At 38.8% G+C, this 18627-nt stretch overlaps 1 protein-coding gene across 16 annotated transcripts in view; it reads right to left on the minus strand.

The window, feature by feature from the left end:
• The window catches only part of LOC135760957 (protocadherin gamma-A11-like), a 162067-nt gene that overhangs the window by 59616 nt on the left and 83824 nt on the right, over positions 1 to 18627 (minus strand). Inside the window, exon 1 of one of the 16 annotated variants that reach the window (XM_073812134.1) lies at positions 15926 to 18510. The exons of 12 other annotated variants lie outside the window; for them this stretch is intronic. In XM_073812134.1, the coding sequence (XP_073668235.1) occupies positions 15926 to 18364 (2439 nt within the window). In that variant the 5' untranslated portion in view covers positions 18365 to 18510. Of the gene's footprint in view, positions 1 to 1270; positions 4236 to 8161; positions 10797 to 12287; positions 14872 to 15925; positions 18511 to 18627 lie in introns of those variants that run through there. 3 more of the 16 variants (XM_073812132.1, XM_065275076.2, XM_073812142.1) reach the window with 3 other exon arrangements.

Genomic DNA, 18627 nt, shown 5'->3' on the forward strand with positions numbered 1-18627 from the left:
TCAAATTTTGAATGTTTTCTGACTAATCAGGGAAGCAAAACAAATAATTAACAATAAATCAATGCAATCCTCATGTATGACTGAGAGTGGGTAGATGATCTCAAAGAGATGCTCTTTCAAATAGGGACAATGAATAACAGCCTGCAGAACTCATGACTGCATTCAGGACCATGGCCAGCGACGCTGACAAAAGTGCTGAAATCTTTTACCCGACAAGCACAGATAAAAGAGCCCTAAATATTTAATTGTAAGACAAATCGTGGGTCGCAATAAACAACCAAATAAATAAATAAATAAATGTAAATAGCGTTTAAAGTGTAAATGTTTATAAAGTCAATAAACACAATACAGGAATTGCAAAAGGGAAACCAACGAAACTACCAAACGCTACAAACTGCTATCTACTAGACGCAAGACTAGAAATACATCTAAATTGCAATGTTCAAATATCACATAAAAATTGTATTAAACATAAAAACAGTATTAGTAAAAATGAGTTCAATTTAGATGTATTTCTAGACGCAAGACTAGAAATACATCTAAATTGCAATGTTCAAATATCACATAAAAATTGTATTAAACATAAAAACAGTATTAGTAAAAATGAGTTCACGTCTAAGTTAAATTTTAAAGAAGCGGATCACAACAACGAATCCAGGAAAAACTTACTTAATTGAAAATGAGGGACTAAAACACAAAAGCTTTAATCAAAGTTAATATCTTAAACAAATGTAAAGGGCATTCAACCTTGGTCATTAAAAAGAAGAGATTTAATCTGGATTTTAACAATCTCTAGTCGTTTTGTAACCAAAAATACAGACGATGACATTGAATTTTATATTTTTTTCTTCCAATTTTTAAAATATTGGTGCTTCAGGTTGTAATTAGATTTGAGGTTTGGGTTAGGATGTCTGAAATGTAACAGAACGTCGTTGTCTAACCTCAAGCAACAAAGCAAAGGAAATTTGAGAAACCAAAATATAAAATGACACACAAAAAAAGAAAGTTGTGCTATGGACACAAAAACTATTAAGAAATCCGTGTGGAGTGACACAAAAAAGCGGAAAATCGTGTCCATGAACACGAATAAATAAATCAAATATTATACCACGACATGCCTTGAGATTGGGTTGCAACATTATAGCAAAATGTTGGTGGTAACTGCCTGTAAAAGGTGCGATCCCGTTGACAACGCTTGCACACCAAGAACAGCCAACTATTCAAATCGTAGAGGATTAGACTGCAGATTCACTAAAAAATTCACTCTTACCTGATCATCAGGATTCTCAATGATCACTTTCTCTCTCTGCGTATGCGTGAGTGTCTGTGTTCCATTGGTGTCCAGACTAATGATGCTCTCACTGCAGGGTCTGAAATATTTCAAATCACTCTTTCTGGAGTCAGTGGTTCTGCAAACATCGTAATTGTACACGTGCTGTAAAGTTCCTGTGCCCCCAACGTCTGCGTAAAGGGGCGGATAATAGGGAATAACTGGAAGATTCGCTCCAGATTTGTAAAACATCCGCTCGCGTCTCCATCTGTAGCATTTAACGGACAGTATGGCAATGATAGACACTATAAAAAGAAATGAAACTACGGCCAAAGCCAAAACTAGATAAAAAGTCAGGTTGTCGTTGTATTCCTTGTCCTGCGTAAAGTCGGTGAACTCCGATATAACTTCAGGGAAGCTGTCCGCTACAGCCACGTTAACATTGACTGCAGCTGAACGAGAGGGCTGCCCGTTGTCCTCCACTACAACAGTGAGTCTTTGTTTCACAGCATCTTTATCTGTCACTTGACGTACAGTTCTTATTTCTCCATTCTGTAAGCCCACTTCAAACAGCGCCCTGTCTGTGGCTTTCTGCAGTTTATATGAGAGCCAGGCATTCTGTCCAGAGTCAACATCAACAGCGACCACTTTAGTGACCAGATAACCCACATCTGCCGAACGAGGCACTATTTCAGCCACCACAGAACCACCGGACTGGACCGGGTACAGAACCTGAGGCGCATTATCATTCTGGTCCTGAATTATTACTTTTACGCTCACATTGCTGCTGAGAGGAGGTGAACCTCCATCTTGCGCCCTTACGCGGAAGTGAAAATCTTTTATCTGCTCGTAATCGAAAGATCGCACTGCGTGTATGACTCCACTATCAGCACTGACCGACACTAACGAGGAGACGGGGACACCGTTAACCGAGGAGTCATCCAGTATGTAAGACACACGAGCATTCTGGTTAAAATCTGAGTCTCTGGCTCTGACTGTGAGGATGGAGAGACCCGGTGTGTTGTTTTCTTGAACAAATGTTTTATAAGAGCTTTTCTCAAAGACAGGTGCGTTATCATTCACATCTGATATCTGTAAAGAGAGAGTGACGCTGCTGGAAAGAGACGGCACGCCTTCATCAGCGCACGTCACACTGATATTATACTGAGACTCCCTCTCTCGATCTAAATCACCATCGTTGACCAAACTGTAAAAATTTGCATTAGTCCCCGTCAGTGTAAAAGGAATATTTTCGTTTATAGAACATTGTATTTTACCGTTTTCTCCCGCATCTGGATCCTGCACGTTTATTACAGTCACAACTGTGCCAGAAGAGTTTTCTGATAGGGTGGTTAATTTAGACATTATGTTGATGAGCGGCTTATTGTCATTTACATCAATCAAGTCTACGTCGATTTTAGAAGAATCAGTCAGACCTCCGTCATCGGTAGCCTGTACATGAATTTGATAATGTTGAGCTTTCTCGTAATCTATAATCCCTGTTACTCTCACCTCTCCATTTTCTTCGTTAATTTCAAACAATTCTTTGACAGCGTCGAGATTATTTGTGATGAAATACTTTATTTTACCGTTTGAACCCTCGTCCATATCAGTGGCGCTTACTGTCGTTAAAACCGTTCCTCTGAGAGAATTCTCGACTATAGTCGCTTTGTAAATTTTCTGCGTAAAAACAGGCGCGTTGTCATTGGCATCTAATACAGTAATATGTATCTGCGCAGTACCAGATAACTGTGGATCACCTCCATCTATCGCTGTCAAAACCAGAGACAAATGTTCCTGCTTTTCACGGTCCAGCTGTTTCTGAAGAACCATATCTACTATTTTACTACCGTCAGGTTGCGTCTGCAATTTTAATGCGAAATTATCAGAGGGTTTCAGCGAGTACGTCTGTAGGCCATTAATACCAACGTCCAAATCCATCGCTCTCTCTAAAGAAAATACTGCCCCGGTAACAGCTGACTCACTGATTCTAAATTTCATCTCATCCCTCTTAAAAGACGGTGAATGATCATTTACATCGGTTACTTCGACAGTAACGGAGTAAAACTCTATGGGGTTTTCCAGAATAATCTGTAAATGTAGTGCGCAAGGCGTTGTCTGTCCGCATAGCGCCTCTCGGTCTATTCTCTCTTTGATAAGGAGGACTCCTCTGTCTTTATTCAGCTCGATGTATTCAGCGCTGTCTCCTGTATAAATTCGGGCTTTGCCAGATTTCAGTCTCTTTAAATCTAAACCCAGATCCTGCGCTATGTTACCGACTAAAGAGCCTTTCGACATTTCCTCAGGAATGGAGTAACTGACCTGCCCGTGAGCTGAACTAAGAGAAAGAAACCAAATAAACAGCAGTACTTGCCGCGCCATTGTTCTGTCCGATATTCAGCAAAAGAGCAGGAAAATGAAGACTGGGATAAAATGTAACAATCCAAAATGTGTGGAGAATAATCGATATATGTCCAGTGTATAAATAGCAAAACTATAGCATGTAAATATAGATAGATTTTCAATTGTTTATCTCCGTTAATGTTGTTATCTCTCCTCCTCAAGACTGTGTGCTCAGCTTCAGCCTTTCTCTCTTATTTATAATATTGAGATGATGGGGGTGGAACTGCTAAAAATCTGCTCTCTAAACTGTGACACACTGACCAATAGCGGCACTTTGAGTCCATTCTCATGAACTACAGAAACAACTGAAAACAGTTGTATTTTTATGCATAAAATTTAAATCAGACGCGTTTGGTGGAAAAAAACAAACAATTAAATAAATAGTCATAAAATTAAAGTATCCATCAAGATAAATGGCTAATTCAATTGTTGCAAAATTAAATATTTAAAAATCACAATGTGTAAGTTACACTGTGCCTCAGTGGACGTCCTTCAATTATGATATTAATGTCTCAAATGCGTAGTTATCAACGACAAATGTAAATAATCGGTGTCACCAGTAAAAATAAATAAAATAAGACTTTTAAAAACTTCCAAAAACTAAACAAAATCTACATATAGCTTAAAAAGCCTGGAAAGCAAATGTCGAGTAAAGTACAATGCAACGCTAATAGCTGGATGAAAAACATGTTTCGAATGACTGTCTAAATAAAATATATTGATGTGATGCAGAGGTGGGCAGTGCATAGGTATTTTACTTTCTACTTAAAATTAATTTTTGAAGTATTCGTATTTTATCAGTGTTTTTCTTTGGAAAACATACATTGCAAAGCATATTATCAAAGTTTTTACTCCACTAAATTTCCTAAATAAAAGTTTTGTTTTATATTTAATATTTACTTTAATAATAATAATAATAATAATAACAATTATTACGTACATTAAACATCTAGTACTTTCTTGCTTTTACTTAAGTAAAAAGTACTTTTGTACTTTTACTCAAGTAAAAGCACACAATTTTAATGTAATTAGGTATTAAAACAATTTTAATATGGGATATCAAGGAATATAGTATGATTCTATGCTTTAGAATGTAGTGAAAGTAGTGAAGTAATTTTTTTCCCAAAACACAGAGGCTTGGAAAATGTCACTAAACTGGGTAGCGTAGCACAGCCACCACAAAAAAGAAACACTGAACAAAAAAATGAGACTGTAGATTTGACCCTAGTCACAGCTTCTGAAACTTTGAAAAAACGCACAGACAGACGTACAACCTATATAAGTGGTAAAATAAAACTATGGAAAACAATTCTAATCAGGAGAAAGAAATACAGTAAAGCTCACCTGATCATCAATATCTCCATTAATCAGTTTCTTATGCTGCGCATGCGTAAGTGTTTGTGTTCCACTGTTGTCCAGACTAATGATGCTCTCACTGTAAGGTCTGACGTATTTCAGATCACTCTGTCTGGAGTCAGTGGTTCTGCAAACATCGTAATTGTACACGTGCTGTAAAGTTCCTGTGCCACCTAAGTCTGCGTAAAGGGGCGGATAATACGGAATAACTGGAAGATTCGCTCCAGATTTGTAGAACATCCGCTCGCGTCTCCATCTGTAGCATTTCACCGACAGTATCGCGATGATAGAGACGATAAAGAGAAACGAAACTACAGCCAAAGCCAAGACTAGATAAAAGGTCAGGTTGTCGTTGTATTCCTTGTCGTGCGTAAAGTTGGTAAACTCCGAGAGCACTTCAGGGAAGCTGTCCGCCACCGCCACGTTAACATTGACTGTAGCTGAACGAGAAGGTTGCCCGTTGTCCTCCACAACAACAGTGAGTCTTTGTTTCACAGCATCTTTATCTGTCACTTGACGTACAGTTCTTATTTCTCCATTCTGTAAGCCCACTTCAAACAGCGCCCTGTCTGTGGCTTTCTGCAGTTTATATGAGAGCCAGGCATTCTGTCCAGAGTCAACATCAACAGCGACCACTTTAGTGACCAGATAACCCACTTCTGCCACCAGAACCACCAGACTGGACCGGGTACAGAACCTGAGGCGCGTTGTCATTCTGGTCCTGAATTATTATTTTCACACTCACATTGCTGCTGAGAGGAGGGGAGCCTCCATCTTGGGCTTTTACGCGGAACTGAAAATCTCTGATCTGCTCGTAATCAAAAGATCGCACTGCGTGTATGACTCCACTATCAGCACTGACGGAAACTAACGAGGAGATAGGGACCCCGTTAACAGAGGAGTCCTCCAGTATGTAAGACACGCGAGCATTCTGGTTAAAATCTGCGTCTATGGCTCGGACTGTGAAGATGGAAAGACCCGGTGAGTTGTTTTCTTGGATAAAGGCCTCATAAGAGCTTTTCTCAAAAACAGGTGCGTTATCATTCACATCTGATATCTGTAAAGAGAGAGTGACGCTGCTGGATAGAGAAGGCACGCCCTCATCAGCGCACGTCACAATTCTATTATACTGAGACTCTCTCTCGCGATCTAAATCACGGTCGGTTACTAAACTAAAGAAATTTGTTTTTATCAATTTCAGAGAAAATGGAATATTTTCATTGATATAGCAATGAACTTTGCCATTTTCTCCTGAATCAGCATCCTGGACATTAATCATTGTAACAACCGTGTCGGACGGAGAATTTTCAGCTATCATGCTTGTTTTGGAGACGATGTCTATTAATGGTTTATTATCATTTACGTCAAGTACGTCCACAATGATCTTACAAGAATCAGTCAGACCACCGTGATCACTCGCTTGGACACTTGCCATTGTTCGGTCCGACATTTCTACGAGATGAGAGGAAAATCCTTAAAATCCACTGGATATCAGTCAACGAGATACATCCACCCAAGGAATTAAAGACAGTTTTTCTTATCGCAAAACCTAAAGCAAAAATGCTTATTTTTATGGTATCTATTCTCTGTTCTGTTCAGACTGAATGCTCAGCTTTCTTCTGTCTTATATTATGGGGATGATGGGGGTGGAAATGCTGCAGATCAGCTTTTTAAAATTTGATACGCTGACTAACAGCGGCACTATGAGTCCAGTCAGATGAACTACAGATATATTCAAATAGATCCACTTATAGTTTAAGGTATATCACTGTGGAAAAGAATTACAATAGTGTAGCTTCAGACAATAAAAGTCTAGAAACAAGATCTAAAAACAAAATAACTTCATGAGTTTATGCAAAATACAGTAAAGCAAAATATCACGTAGAGATACTTTTTATAAATAAAGATAATAAATAACAGTTTGTTTCCTTAAGCCCCAGGCTGCATTCAGGACCATGGCTAGCGACGCTAACAAAAGTGCTGAAATGTTTTACCTGACAAGCACAAATGAAAGAGCCACAAACATATTAAAGGAAGATAACTATGCAAATCGTGGGTAACAAAACATTTAAATAATATAAATAAATAAATAGAAATATGTTATTTCTTCTTAAAGTTAATAAACAACTTTATATTTTAAAACCAAAAATAGTGGCGAGCGAAATGCATCCGTTGTAGTACTTGATAAATAATCTGATGTCTTCAAATTCAATAAAACCTATTAATTAATAATGAATTCACATTTTTATTGATAAACTAATACACGATTTGCTTTAAAGCCAAGGGAATGACGGAAAACGAAATCATAAGAAATCTAGAAACCTAACTTAATTTAAAATTAGGCACTACTGGCACGAAAACAGGGTCTCTCAATAGGCTGGAGAAAAATGTTTATTTAAAAATCAGGGACTGAATTACGGAACTTCGGTGCGTTCTTTCCAAAGCACCGTGGCGATCACAGTAAAGTAAGAACTAATTAATAAGGTCCAGAAAACGTTTTTCAACACTCTTAGATATTAGGAAAGTGAATAAATGCAGAATCTCTGAAATGCAGATTCCCTGAACATTTTTAAATCCTCCCTTAAAACCTATACTTTTGTAGCATTTGGGTGAGAGGTGATCCATGAAGTTTTATTTGCGATGTATTTTCGTGGCTATATTATCGGATCTTCATTTTAAACTGTTTTTAATTATTCTTTTTCTGTTCTAATTTATTTTTATTTTTTAACTTTATTGTTTATATTGCATTTTGTAATTTGCATTATTATTCTCATATTGTGTATCTCTGTTGACAGCTCATGTTATTTTGCTTATGTAAAGCGCGTTTACTTTAAAAGGCGTTATACAAAATAAAGTTATTATTATGATAAATCAAAACTTCTATTTTTAGTCGTTCTTATATATATATTATATTATAAAGAAACTAGAGCAACGGTGTAACCATGAAACGGTCTCACTACAAGTTAACTGTAATTACAGCAAAAAAAGTTTGATCTACGAAATATGGAATGTAATTTTTCCAACCATAAGAGCACAATCCAGTCGAAAATTCTTGCGCAAACCAGCATCAGACTTCAATTATTAAAAAATATTAGACGCATTACCCAATTTCACTAAAATGTCCATTCTTACCTGGTCATCAATATCCCCAAAGCTCAGTTTTTCTCTCTGCACATGGGTGAGTGTCTGTTTTCCACTGGTGTCTAGACTGATGATGCTCTCACTGCAAGGTCTGGCATATTTCAGATCACTTTGTCTGGAGTCAGTGGTTCTGCAAACATCGTAATTGTACACGTGCTGTAAAGTTCCTGTGCCCCCTACGTCTGCGTAAAGGGGCGGATAATACGGAATAACTGGAAGATTTGCTCCAGATTTGTAAAACATCCGCTCACGTCTCCATCTGTAGCATTTGACGGACAGAATGGCAATAATAGACACGATAAAGAGAAACGAAACTACAGCCAGAGCCAAGACTAGATAAAAAGTCAGGTTGTCGTTGTATTCCTTGCCGTGCGTAAAGTCGGTGAACTCCGAGATCACTTCAGGGAAGCTGTCCGCTACCGCCACGTTAACATTGACTGTAGCTGAACGAGAGGGCTGCCCGTTGTCTTCCACTACAACAGTGAGTCTTTGTTTCACAACATCTTTATCTGTCACTTGACGTACAGTTCTTATTTCTCCATTCTGTAAGCCCACTTCAAATAGAGCCCTGTCTGTGGCTTTCTGCAGTTTGTATGAGAGCCAGGCATTCTGTCCAGAGTCCACATCAACAGCTACCACTTTAGTGACCAGATAACCCACATCTGCCGAACGAGGCACTATTTCAGCCACCACAAAACCCCCAGACTGGACCGGATACAGAACCTGAGGCGCGTTGTCATTCTGGTCCTGAATTATTATTTTCACGCTCACATTGCTGCTGAAAGGAGGGGAACCTCCATCTTGCGCTTTTACGCGGAACTGAAAATCTTTGATCTGCTCGTAATCAAAAGATCGCACTGCGTGTATGACTCCACTATCAGCACTGACGGACACTAACGAGGAGACGGGGACACCGTTAACAGAGGAGTCCTCCAGTATATAAGACACGCGAGCATTCTGGTTAAAATCTGCGTCTATGGCTCGGACTGTGAAGATGGAAAGACCCGGTGAGTTGTTTTCTTGAATAAAGGCCTCATAAGAGCTTTTCTCAAAAACAGGTGCGTTATCATTCACATCTGATATCTGTAAAGAGAGAGTGACGCTGCTGGATAGAGAAGGCACGCCCTCGTCAGCGCAAGTCACACTTATATTATAATGAGACTCTCTCTCGCGATCTAAATCACTGTCGGTTACTAAACTAAAGAAATTTGTTTTTGACAATTTCAGAGAAAATGGAATATTTTCATTGATATAGCAATGAACTTTGCCATTTTCTCCTGAATCAGCATCCTGGACATTAATCATTGTAACAACCGTGTCGGACGGAGAATTTTCAGCTATCATGCTTGTTTTGGAGACGATGTCTATTAATGGTTTATTATCATTTACGTCAAGTACGTCCACAATGATCTTACAAGAATCAGTCAGACCACCGTGATCACTCGCTTGGACACGAATCTCGTAGTTGCGAGCTTTTTCAAAGTCTATTATACCGACCACAGAAACTTGACCACTGCCTTTATTTATGTCGAATAAGTGTCGCACATTATCTTGCATGTTTACTATGGAATACTCTATTTTACCATTTATACCCTCGTCGGGATCAGTTGCGCTTACTACTGACATAATAGTGTCTTTAAGAGCATTTTCTGTCACAGTCGCTTTATACACAGATTGCGTGAAAATAGGAGCGTTGTCGTTTACATCTAAAACAGTAATGTGAATCTCTATACTCCCAGACAATTGAGGATCTCCGCCATCATTAGCAGTAAGCACTAATATTACATCCTGCTGTTTCTCACGGTCTAACGGCTTTTGCAAAACCATTTCAACATTTTGCCCGTGTCCAGGCTGATTTTTATATTTAAGGTTAAAATTGTCAGACGGATTAAGTGTATAGCTTTGAATGTTGTTGATTCCAACATCAGAATCAATAGCAGGCTCTAATATAAATTTAGACCCCAAAATAGCAGATTCACTGATCCTAAAATTAATCCTACCTTTTTCAAAACTGGGAGCATTGTCGTTCACATCTATTATCTCAACAGTAATGCTATAAAAATCCATTGGATTTTCCAGAATAATCTGTAAATGTAGTGCGCAAGGCGTTGTCTGTCCGCATAGCGTCTCTCGGTCTATTCTCTCTTTGATAAGGAGGACTCCTCTGTCTTTATTCAGCTCGATGTATTCAGCGCTGTCTCCTGTATAAATTCGGGCTTTGCCAGATTTCAGCCTCTTTAAATCTAAACCCAGATCCTGCGCTATGTTACCGACTAAAGAGCCTTTCGACATTTCCTCAGGAATGGAGTAACTGACCTGCCCGAGAGCTGAACTGAGAGAAAGAAACCAAATAAACAGCAGTACTTGCCGCGCCATTGTTCGGTCCGACATTTCTACGAGATGAGAGGAAAATCCTTAAAATCCACTGGATATCAGTCAACGAGAATTTACATCCACGCAAGGAATTAAAGACAGTTTTTCTTATCGCAAAACCTAAAGCAAAAATGCTTATTTTTATGGTATCTATTCTCTGTTCTGTTCAGACTGAATGCTCAGCTTTCTTCTGTCTTATATTATGGGGATGATGGGGGTGGAAATGCTGCAGATCAGCTTTTTTAAATTTGATACGCTGACCAACAGCGGCACTATGAGTCCAGTCAGATGAACTACAAATATATTCAAATAGATCCACTTATAGTTTAATGTACACCACTGTGGTAAAGAATTGCAATAGTGTAGCTTCAGACAATAAAAGTCTAGAAACAAGATCTAAAAACAAAATAACTGCATGAGTTTATGTAAACATACAGTAAAGTAAAAGATCACCTAGAGATACTTTTTATACATTAAGATAATCAAAATCAGTTTGTTTCCATAAGCACTCATGGCTGCATTCAGGACCATGGTCAGCGACCCAAACAAAAGTGCTGACATTTTTTACCTGACAAGCACAGATGAAAAAGCCACAAACATATTAAAGGAAGATTACCATACAACTCGTGGGTAACAAAACATGTAAATAATAGAAATAAATACATAGAAATATGTAATTTATTTTTAAAGTTAATAAACAAATAAATATTTTAAAATCAACAATAGTGGCGCGCGAAATGCTTTAGATTATTTATCAGGTGCTAAAACGGATGTCTTCAAATTCGATAAAACGTATTACACATTATTACACATTTTAATTGATAAACTAATACACGATTTGCTTTAAAGCCAAGAGACTGAGAAACGAAACCACAAGAAATGTAACTTAATTTAAAACTATGCACTATTGTTACGAAAACAGAGTCTCTCAATAACCGGCCCGCTGGAGAAAAATGTTTAGCTGCACGCACTTAAAAGCGAGAGACCGCATTTTAGACAATCCGCGACCACAAAATCTATATATTTACGTCTCCCTTGATTTAAATTGTATTTACAGCATTTATCTTGTGGACTAATTATTTATATTTTTGTATCATTAAAACCACAAACACATGTTTGCAGCCACACCGTGTATATTTAATTTAAACATCAGTGACTGAATTCCAGAACTTCTGTGCGTTTTTTCCAAAGCACCGTGGCGATCACAGTAAAGTTAGAACAAGTAAATACGGTCCAGAAAACGATCTTTAACACTTTTAGATATTAAGAAGAGAATGCAGAATCCTTGAAATTCAGAATCCTTGAATATTTTTTAATTCTCCCTTAAAATCTACTTTTTTACGGTAGCATGTGGATGAGAGGTGATGCATGAGGTTTTATTTGCTATGTATTTTCATGGTTGGATCTTCATTTTGAACAGTTTTTTAATCATTCTTTTTCTGTCCTAATTTATTTGTATTTTTTAACTTTATTGTTTATATGGCATTTTGTAATTTGCGTTATTATTGTCATATTGTGTATCTCTGTTGACACCGTTTTTAATTTTACTTTTAAAGGCTAAAATAAAGTTAGTATTATGATAAATTAAAACTTATTTAGAATTTATATATACACACATATACAAGCAACGATGTAACCACGAAACGGTCTTACTAATTCTTGCGCATACCAGCATCAGACTTAAATGATAAAAAATAACAAAAATCAGTCGCTTACCCAATTTCACAAAAATGTCCATTCTTACCTGTTTATCGATATCCTCAAAGCTCAGTTTTTCTCTCTGCGCATGCGTGAGCGTCTGTTTTCCACTGGTATCTAGACTGATGATGCTCTCACTGCAAGGTCTGGCATATTTCAGATCACTCTTTCTGGAGTCAGTGGTTCTGCAAACATCATAATTGTACACGTGCTGTAAAGTTCCTGTGCCTCCTACGTCTGCGTAAAGGGGCGGATAATACGGAATAACTGGAAGATTTGCTCCAGATTTGTAAAACATCCGCTCACGTCTCCATCTGTAGCATTTGACGGACAGAATGGCGATGATAGACACGATAAAGAGAAACGAAACTACAGCCAAAGCCAAAACTAGATAAAAAGTCAGATTGTCGTTGTATTCCTTGTCGTGCGTAAAGTCAGTAAACTCCGAGAGCACTTCAGGGAAGCTGTCCGCCACCGCCACGTTAACATTGACTGTAGCTGAACGAGAGGGCTGCCCGTTGTCCTCCACTACAACAGTGAGTCTTTGTTTCACAGCATCTTTATCTGTCACTTGACGTACAGTTCTTATTTCTCCATTCTGTAAGCCCACTTCAAACAATGCCCTGTCCGTGGCTTTCTGCAGTTTATATGAGAGCCAGGCATTCTGTCCAGAGTCAACATCAACAGCGACCACTTTAGTGACCAGATAACCCACATCTGCTGAACGAGGCACTATTTCAGCCACCACAGAACCACCGGACTGGACCGGGTACAAAACCTGAGGCGCGTTGTCATTCTGGTCCTGAATTATAATTTTCACGCTCACATTGCTGCTGAGAGGAGGTGAGCCTCCATCTTGCGCTTTTACGCGGAACTGGAAATCTTTGATCTGCTCGTAATCAAAAGATCCCACTGCGTGTATGATTCCACTATCAGCACTGATGGACACTAACGAGGAGACGGGCGCTCCGTTAACAGAGGAGTCCTCCAGTATGTAAGACACGCGGGCATTCTGGTTAAAATCTGCATCTCTGGCGCTGACTGTGAAGATGGAAAGACCCGGTGTGTTGTTTTCTAGAACAAAGGCCTCATAAGAACTTTTCTCAAAGACAGGTGCGTTATCATTAACATCTGATATCTGTAAAGATAGAGAGATGCTGCTGGAGAGAGAGGGAATGCCCTCGTCAGCGCACGTCACGCTGATGTTAAATTCAGACTCTCTCTCTCGATCTAAATCACCATCTGTTACTAAGCTAAAGAAATTATTTGTTGTTGACTTCAATTTGAAAGGAACATTATCATTAATATAGCACTGGACTTTTCCATTCTCTCCAGAATCCGGGTCTTGGGAATTCAACATAGTCACTACAGTGCCTGCTTTTGAGTCTTCGGAAAGAGCGTTTGGTTTTGACATTATATTAATAACTGGCTTGTTATCATTAACATCGATTACATCAACAATCAATTTGCAAGTGTCAGAGTGACGACCAGGGTCTCTCGCTTGAACGTCAATTTGATAATGCTTAACACGTTCATAGTCGATATCGCCAGATAACCTTAACACTCCCTCATTTCTGTCTATTTCAAATAGATTACTTGTGCCTCCGGAAGATTTTGTGATATAATATTCAACTCTACCATTTTGTCCTTGGTCAGCATCAGACGCTTTAACAGTAGTTAAAATCGTACCTTTTGGTGAATTTTCTGCAACGCTGGTTTTATAAACGGGCAAAAAGCAAACTGGCGCGTTATCATTTGCGTCCTCAACAGTGATTATAATCGTCATTGTGCCAGACATCTGTGGGTCTCCTCCGTCCACAGCAGTAAGTACAAGTGAAATATGTTCTTGTTTCTCACGGTCGAGGGGTTTTTGTAAAATCAATTCCACATTTTTTGAACCATCCGGCATATCTTGTGTTTTTAATACAAAATGGTCAGAGGGATGCAATAAATAGCCCTGTACAGTATTTATACCAACGTCGTCATCTGCAGCTGTTTCCAAAACAAATTTAGATCCAGTTGGAGACAATTCGCTAATATCAAATGTTGTTTCTTTTACAGAGAACATTGGTGGATTATCATTAACGTCTACAATTTCAACTGTAACACTATAAAACTCCATAGGATTTTCCAAAGTAATCTGTAGATGTAGTGCGCAAGGCGTTGTCTGCCCGCATAGCGTCTCTCGGTCTATTCTCTCTTTGATAAGGAGGACTCCTCTGTCTTTATTCAGCTCGATGTATTCACCGCTGTCTCCTGTATAAATTCGGGCTTTGCCAGATTTTAGTCTCTTTACATCTAAACCCAAATCCTGCGCTATGTTACCGACTAAAGAGCCTTTCGCCATTTCCTCAGGAATGGAGTAACTGACCTGCCCGAGAGCTGAACTGAGAGAGAGAAACCAAATAAACAGCAGTACTTGCCGCGCCATTGTTCGGTCCGACATATCTACGAAATGAGAGGAAAATCCTTTAAATCCACTGATGCAGTCAAAGAGAAAAAATACGTACATCCACCCACCAAAGGAAGAAAAGAAATCGATTATTTTCGCAAAAAAAAAAAACTAAACAAAAATGCCTATTTTATGGTCACTGTTCTCTGTCCTCTTCAGACTGTATGTGCAGCTTTCGTCCGTCTTATATTATGAAGATGATGTGGGGTGGAACTGCTGCAGATCTGCTCTTTAAATTGTGATACGCTGACCAACAGCGGCACTACGAGTCCAGTCAGATGAACTACAAATATATTCAAATAGATAAATATATAGTTTAAATTATACGACTGTATAAAGAATTGCAATTGTGCAGCTTTGGCACAATAAAATATCTAAAACGAAAAATAATTACATGTAGACTACCTATGTAAAAACAAAACACCAATAAAGTAGAGAAACTCTAAGAGATGCTCTGTCAAATAGGGATTATGAATAACAGTCTGCAGAAGAACTCAGGACTGCATTCAGGACCATGGCCAGCGACGCTAACATGAGTGCTGAAATCTTTTACCTGACAAGCACAGATAAAAGAGCCCTAAATATATTTAATGATTTAACTACACACAGGTTGTTGGTAAAACATGTAAAAATAAAAAAGGAAAATAGATACAAATATGTAAATTATTTTTAAAGATGATAAACCACTGAAAAGTCCAATAGGGCGACGATAAATACGTGACGCGCGAAATACTTTAAATTATATAATATATAATGTACTGTATGTGTATGTTTATATATATAAAACATAAATTCACATTTTCATTGATAAATTATATATTGCAAAAAAGCAGATTAAAACATGATTTTCTTTGAAGTCAAGAGAAGTACTGAGGAACAAAACCAGGCACTAAAATCTTAACCTTTAAAGCTTAAGTTAAAACGACAAACAGACAATCAAAGTAAACCCTCTGACATTAAAAGAGAATAAATCGTGAATTCTCCGCTTAGTAGTTTTTCCTCATAAAACTAGAGCAACGATGTACCCATGAAAACTACAGTCTTACTATGATATCAGCAAGTATTTGTAAATGCATTTAAAACAAGAAATGTTTAGGGTGTGTATGAAACAGAGAGTATATTTCGAAACTATGGAAGAACAATCATGTAGACAGTTCTTGCGCACACCAGCACCAAAAAATTATGATAAAAATATATTTTGCTTCCCAAATTAACTAAATTTCTATTCTTACCTGGTCAACAGGATCATCAAAGCTCAGCTTCTCTCTCTGCGCATGCGTGAGTGTCTGTGTTCCAGTGGTGTCCAGACTAATTATGCTCTCACTGCAAGGTCTGACATATTTCAAGTCACTCTTTCTGGAGTCAGTTGTTCTGCAAACATCATAATTGTACACGTGCTGTAAAGTTCCTGTGCCTCCTACGTCTGCGTAAAGGGGCGGATAATACGGAATAACTGGAAGATTTGCTCCTGATTTGTAAAACATACGCTCGCGTCTCCATCTGTAGCATTTCACCGATAGTATGGCAATGATAGACACGATGAAAAGAAACGAAACTACAGCCAAAGCCAAGACTAAATAAAAAGTCAGGTTGTCGTTGTATTCCTTGTCGTGCGTAAAGTCAGTGAACTCCGAGATCACTTCAGGGAAGCTGTCCGCCACCACCACGTTAACATTGACTGTAGCTGAACGAGAGGGCTGCCCGTTGTCCTCCACTACAACAGTGAGTCTTTGTTTCACAGCATCTTTATCTGTTACTTGGCGTACAGTTCTTATTTCTCCATTTTGTAAGCCCACTTCAAACAACGCCCTGTCCGTGGCTTTCTGCAGTTTATACGAGAGCCAGGCATTCTGTCCAGAGTCCACATCAACAGCGACCACTTTAGTGACCAGATAACCCACATCTGCCGAACGAGGCACTATTTCAGCCACCACAGAACCACCAGACTGAACCGGGTACAGAACCTGAGGCGCGTTGTCATTCTGGTCCTGAATGATTATTTTCACACTCACATTGCTGCTGAGAGGAGGTGAGCCTCCATCTTGCGCTTTTACAACGAAATCTACCTGTTTAATTTGCTCATAGTCAAATGAACGCACTGCGTGTAACAGTCCATTTTCTGAGTTTATCGAGACGTAGGAAGAAATCGGCGTTCCCCCAAAATGTGCATCTTCTAAAAAGTATGAAACCCTGGAGTTCTGATTCCAGTCCAAATCTCTCGCTGTCACACTGCATATGGAAAAACCTTGAGGGTTATTTTCAGGGACATATGCAGAATAACTCTTTTGTTCGAAAACTGGCGCATTATCATTGACGTCAGAAACTTTAAGGCGTAGCGTAGTTGAGCTCGTCAGCGCAGGCGAACCAGAATCTGTCGCAATGATGGTTATATTATATTCTGACTGCGTTTCACGGTCAAGAAAGGAATCGGTGATCAAATTATAATAATTTGAGAGCGATGATTTGATACTGAATGGAATATTTTTATCAATAGAGCATGCGACCTGGCCATTCCTTCCCGAGTCCAGGTCTTTGACATAAATTATAGCAACAGTAGTACTTGGGGGAGAATCTTCTGATACAGGGCTAGAGAGAGACATTACGTTTATTGCAGGTGCATTGTCATTTATGTCATTTACTTCAATTATAAGTTTGCTAGTACTAGTCAAACCGCCCTGGTCTTTAGCCTTAACTCTTATTTCAAACCGCTTATCTTTCTCAAAATCAACATCACCTAAAACAGTTACTTCTCCAGTGACGCCATCAATGTTAAACATGTCTTTAAATTGTTCTTTTATATCAGAAAACGAATAAAGTATTTGCCCATTTGTACCACTGTCCGCGTCTGTAGCATTTACGGTAATTAGAAGAGTACCTTTCTGGGCATTTTCCATGACAGATGCTTTATAAACCGTCTGATTAAATACGGGTGCGTTGTCATTGGCATCTAACACTGTAACGTCTATATTAACAGAGCCAGATCTTTGCGGATTTCCGCCATCTACAGCCATCAGTTTCAGAGACAGAAAAGGCTGCCTTTCTCTGTCTAACGCTTTATCAAGGACCATCTCAACATATCTGCTGCCGTCCGGATTTGAATTCTGTTTAAGAACAAAATAATCATTTCGCGTGAGAATATAATTTTGTAAAGAATTTAGTTCCACATCAGGATCATACGCCCTTTCTAATGCAAAACTTGAGCCAATAGCCGCAGATTCGCTTATTTCAAACCTAATATGTTTTTTTTCGAACACCGGAGAATTATCGTTAACATCAATGATTTCGACAGTAATCTGGTGCAGCTCCATTGGATTCTCTAGAATGATCTCGAAGCTGAAACTGCATGGTGTGGTGTCGCCGCAAAGCTGCTCTCGGTCTATTCTCTCACTCACGACTAGAATCCCTTTGTCTGTTTTAAGTTCTGCGTACTGGGTGCTGTCTCCGGTCACAATACGCGCTCGACCCAAACGAAGCCTTTTCAAATCGAGCCCGAGATCTTGTGCCACATTACCGATGAGCGAGCCTTTGGTCAGCTCTTCAGGGATGGAGTAACGGATTTGAGAGATGGCAAAGGGAAAGTAGCACGAAATGAAAATTAATACTTGCCACTGCGGTCGGAAAAGACCATACCACCGAGCGCATCCATGTCGAAAAAAATCCTTTACAGCCATGTTGATTAGAAACCAATTTCTACACGAATATTCCAGTATTCTAAAGAAAAATAAAATTCAAATGCAAATATCCAACAATTCTTCTATTCTTCTGAATGAAGAAAGGGTAGCAATTGTCACTCTCTCATCAACCCGAAAGGAATGAAACATGAGTCAGAGCACGCATTGTTGGGGAGTGGCTAGAAGATTGACTGAGAGAGCACAGTGCACAATAAGTATTTCACTGACCAATAGCGGCCCTTGGAGTCGAAAAATGGAATCAA

The sequence above is a fragment of the Paramisgurnus dabryanus genome, chromosome 16, assembly GCF_030506205.2.
Source record: "Paramisgurnus dabryanus chromosome 16, PD_genome_1.1, whole genome shotgun sequence".
Lineage (NCBI taxonomy): Eukaryota > Metazoa > Chordata > Actinopteri > Cypriniformes > Cobitidae > Paramisgurnus > Paramisgurnus dabryanus.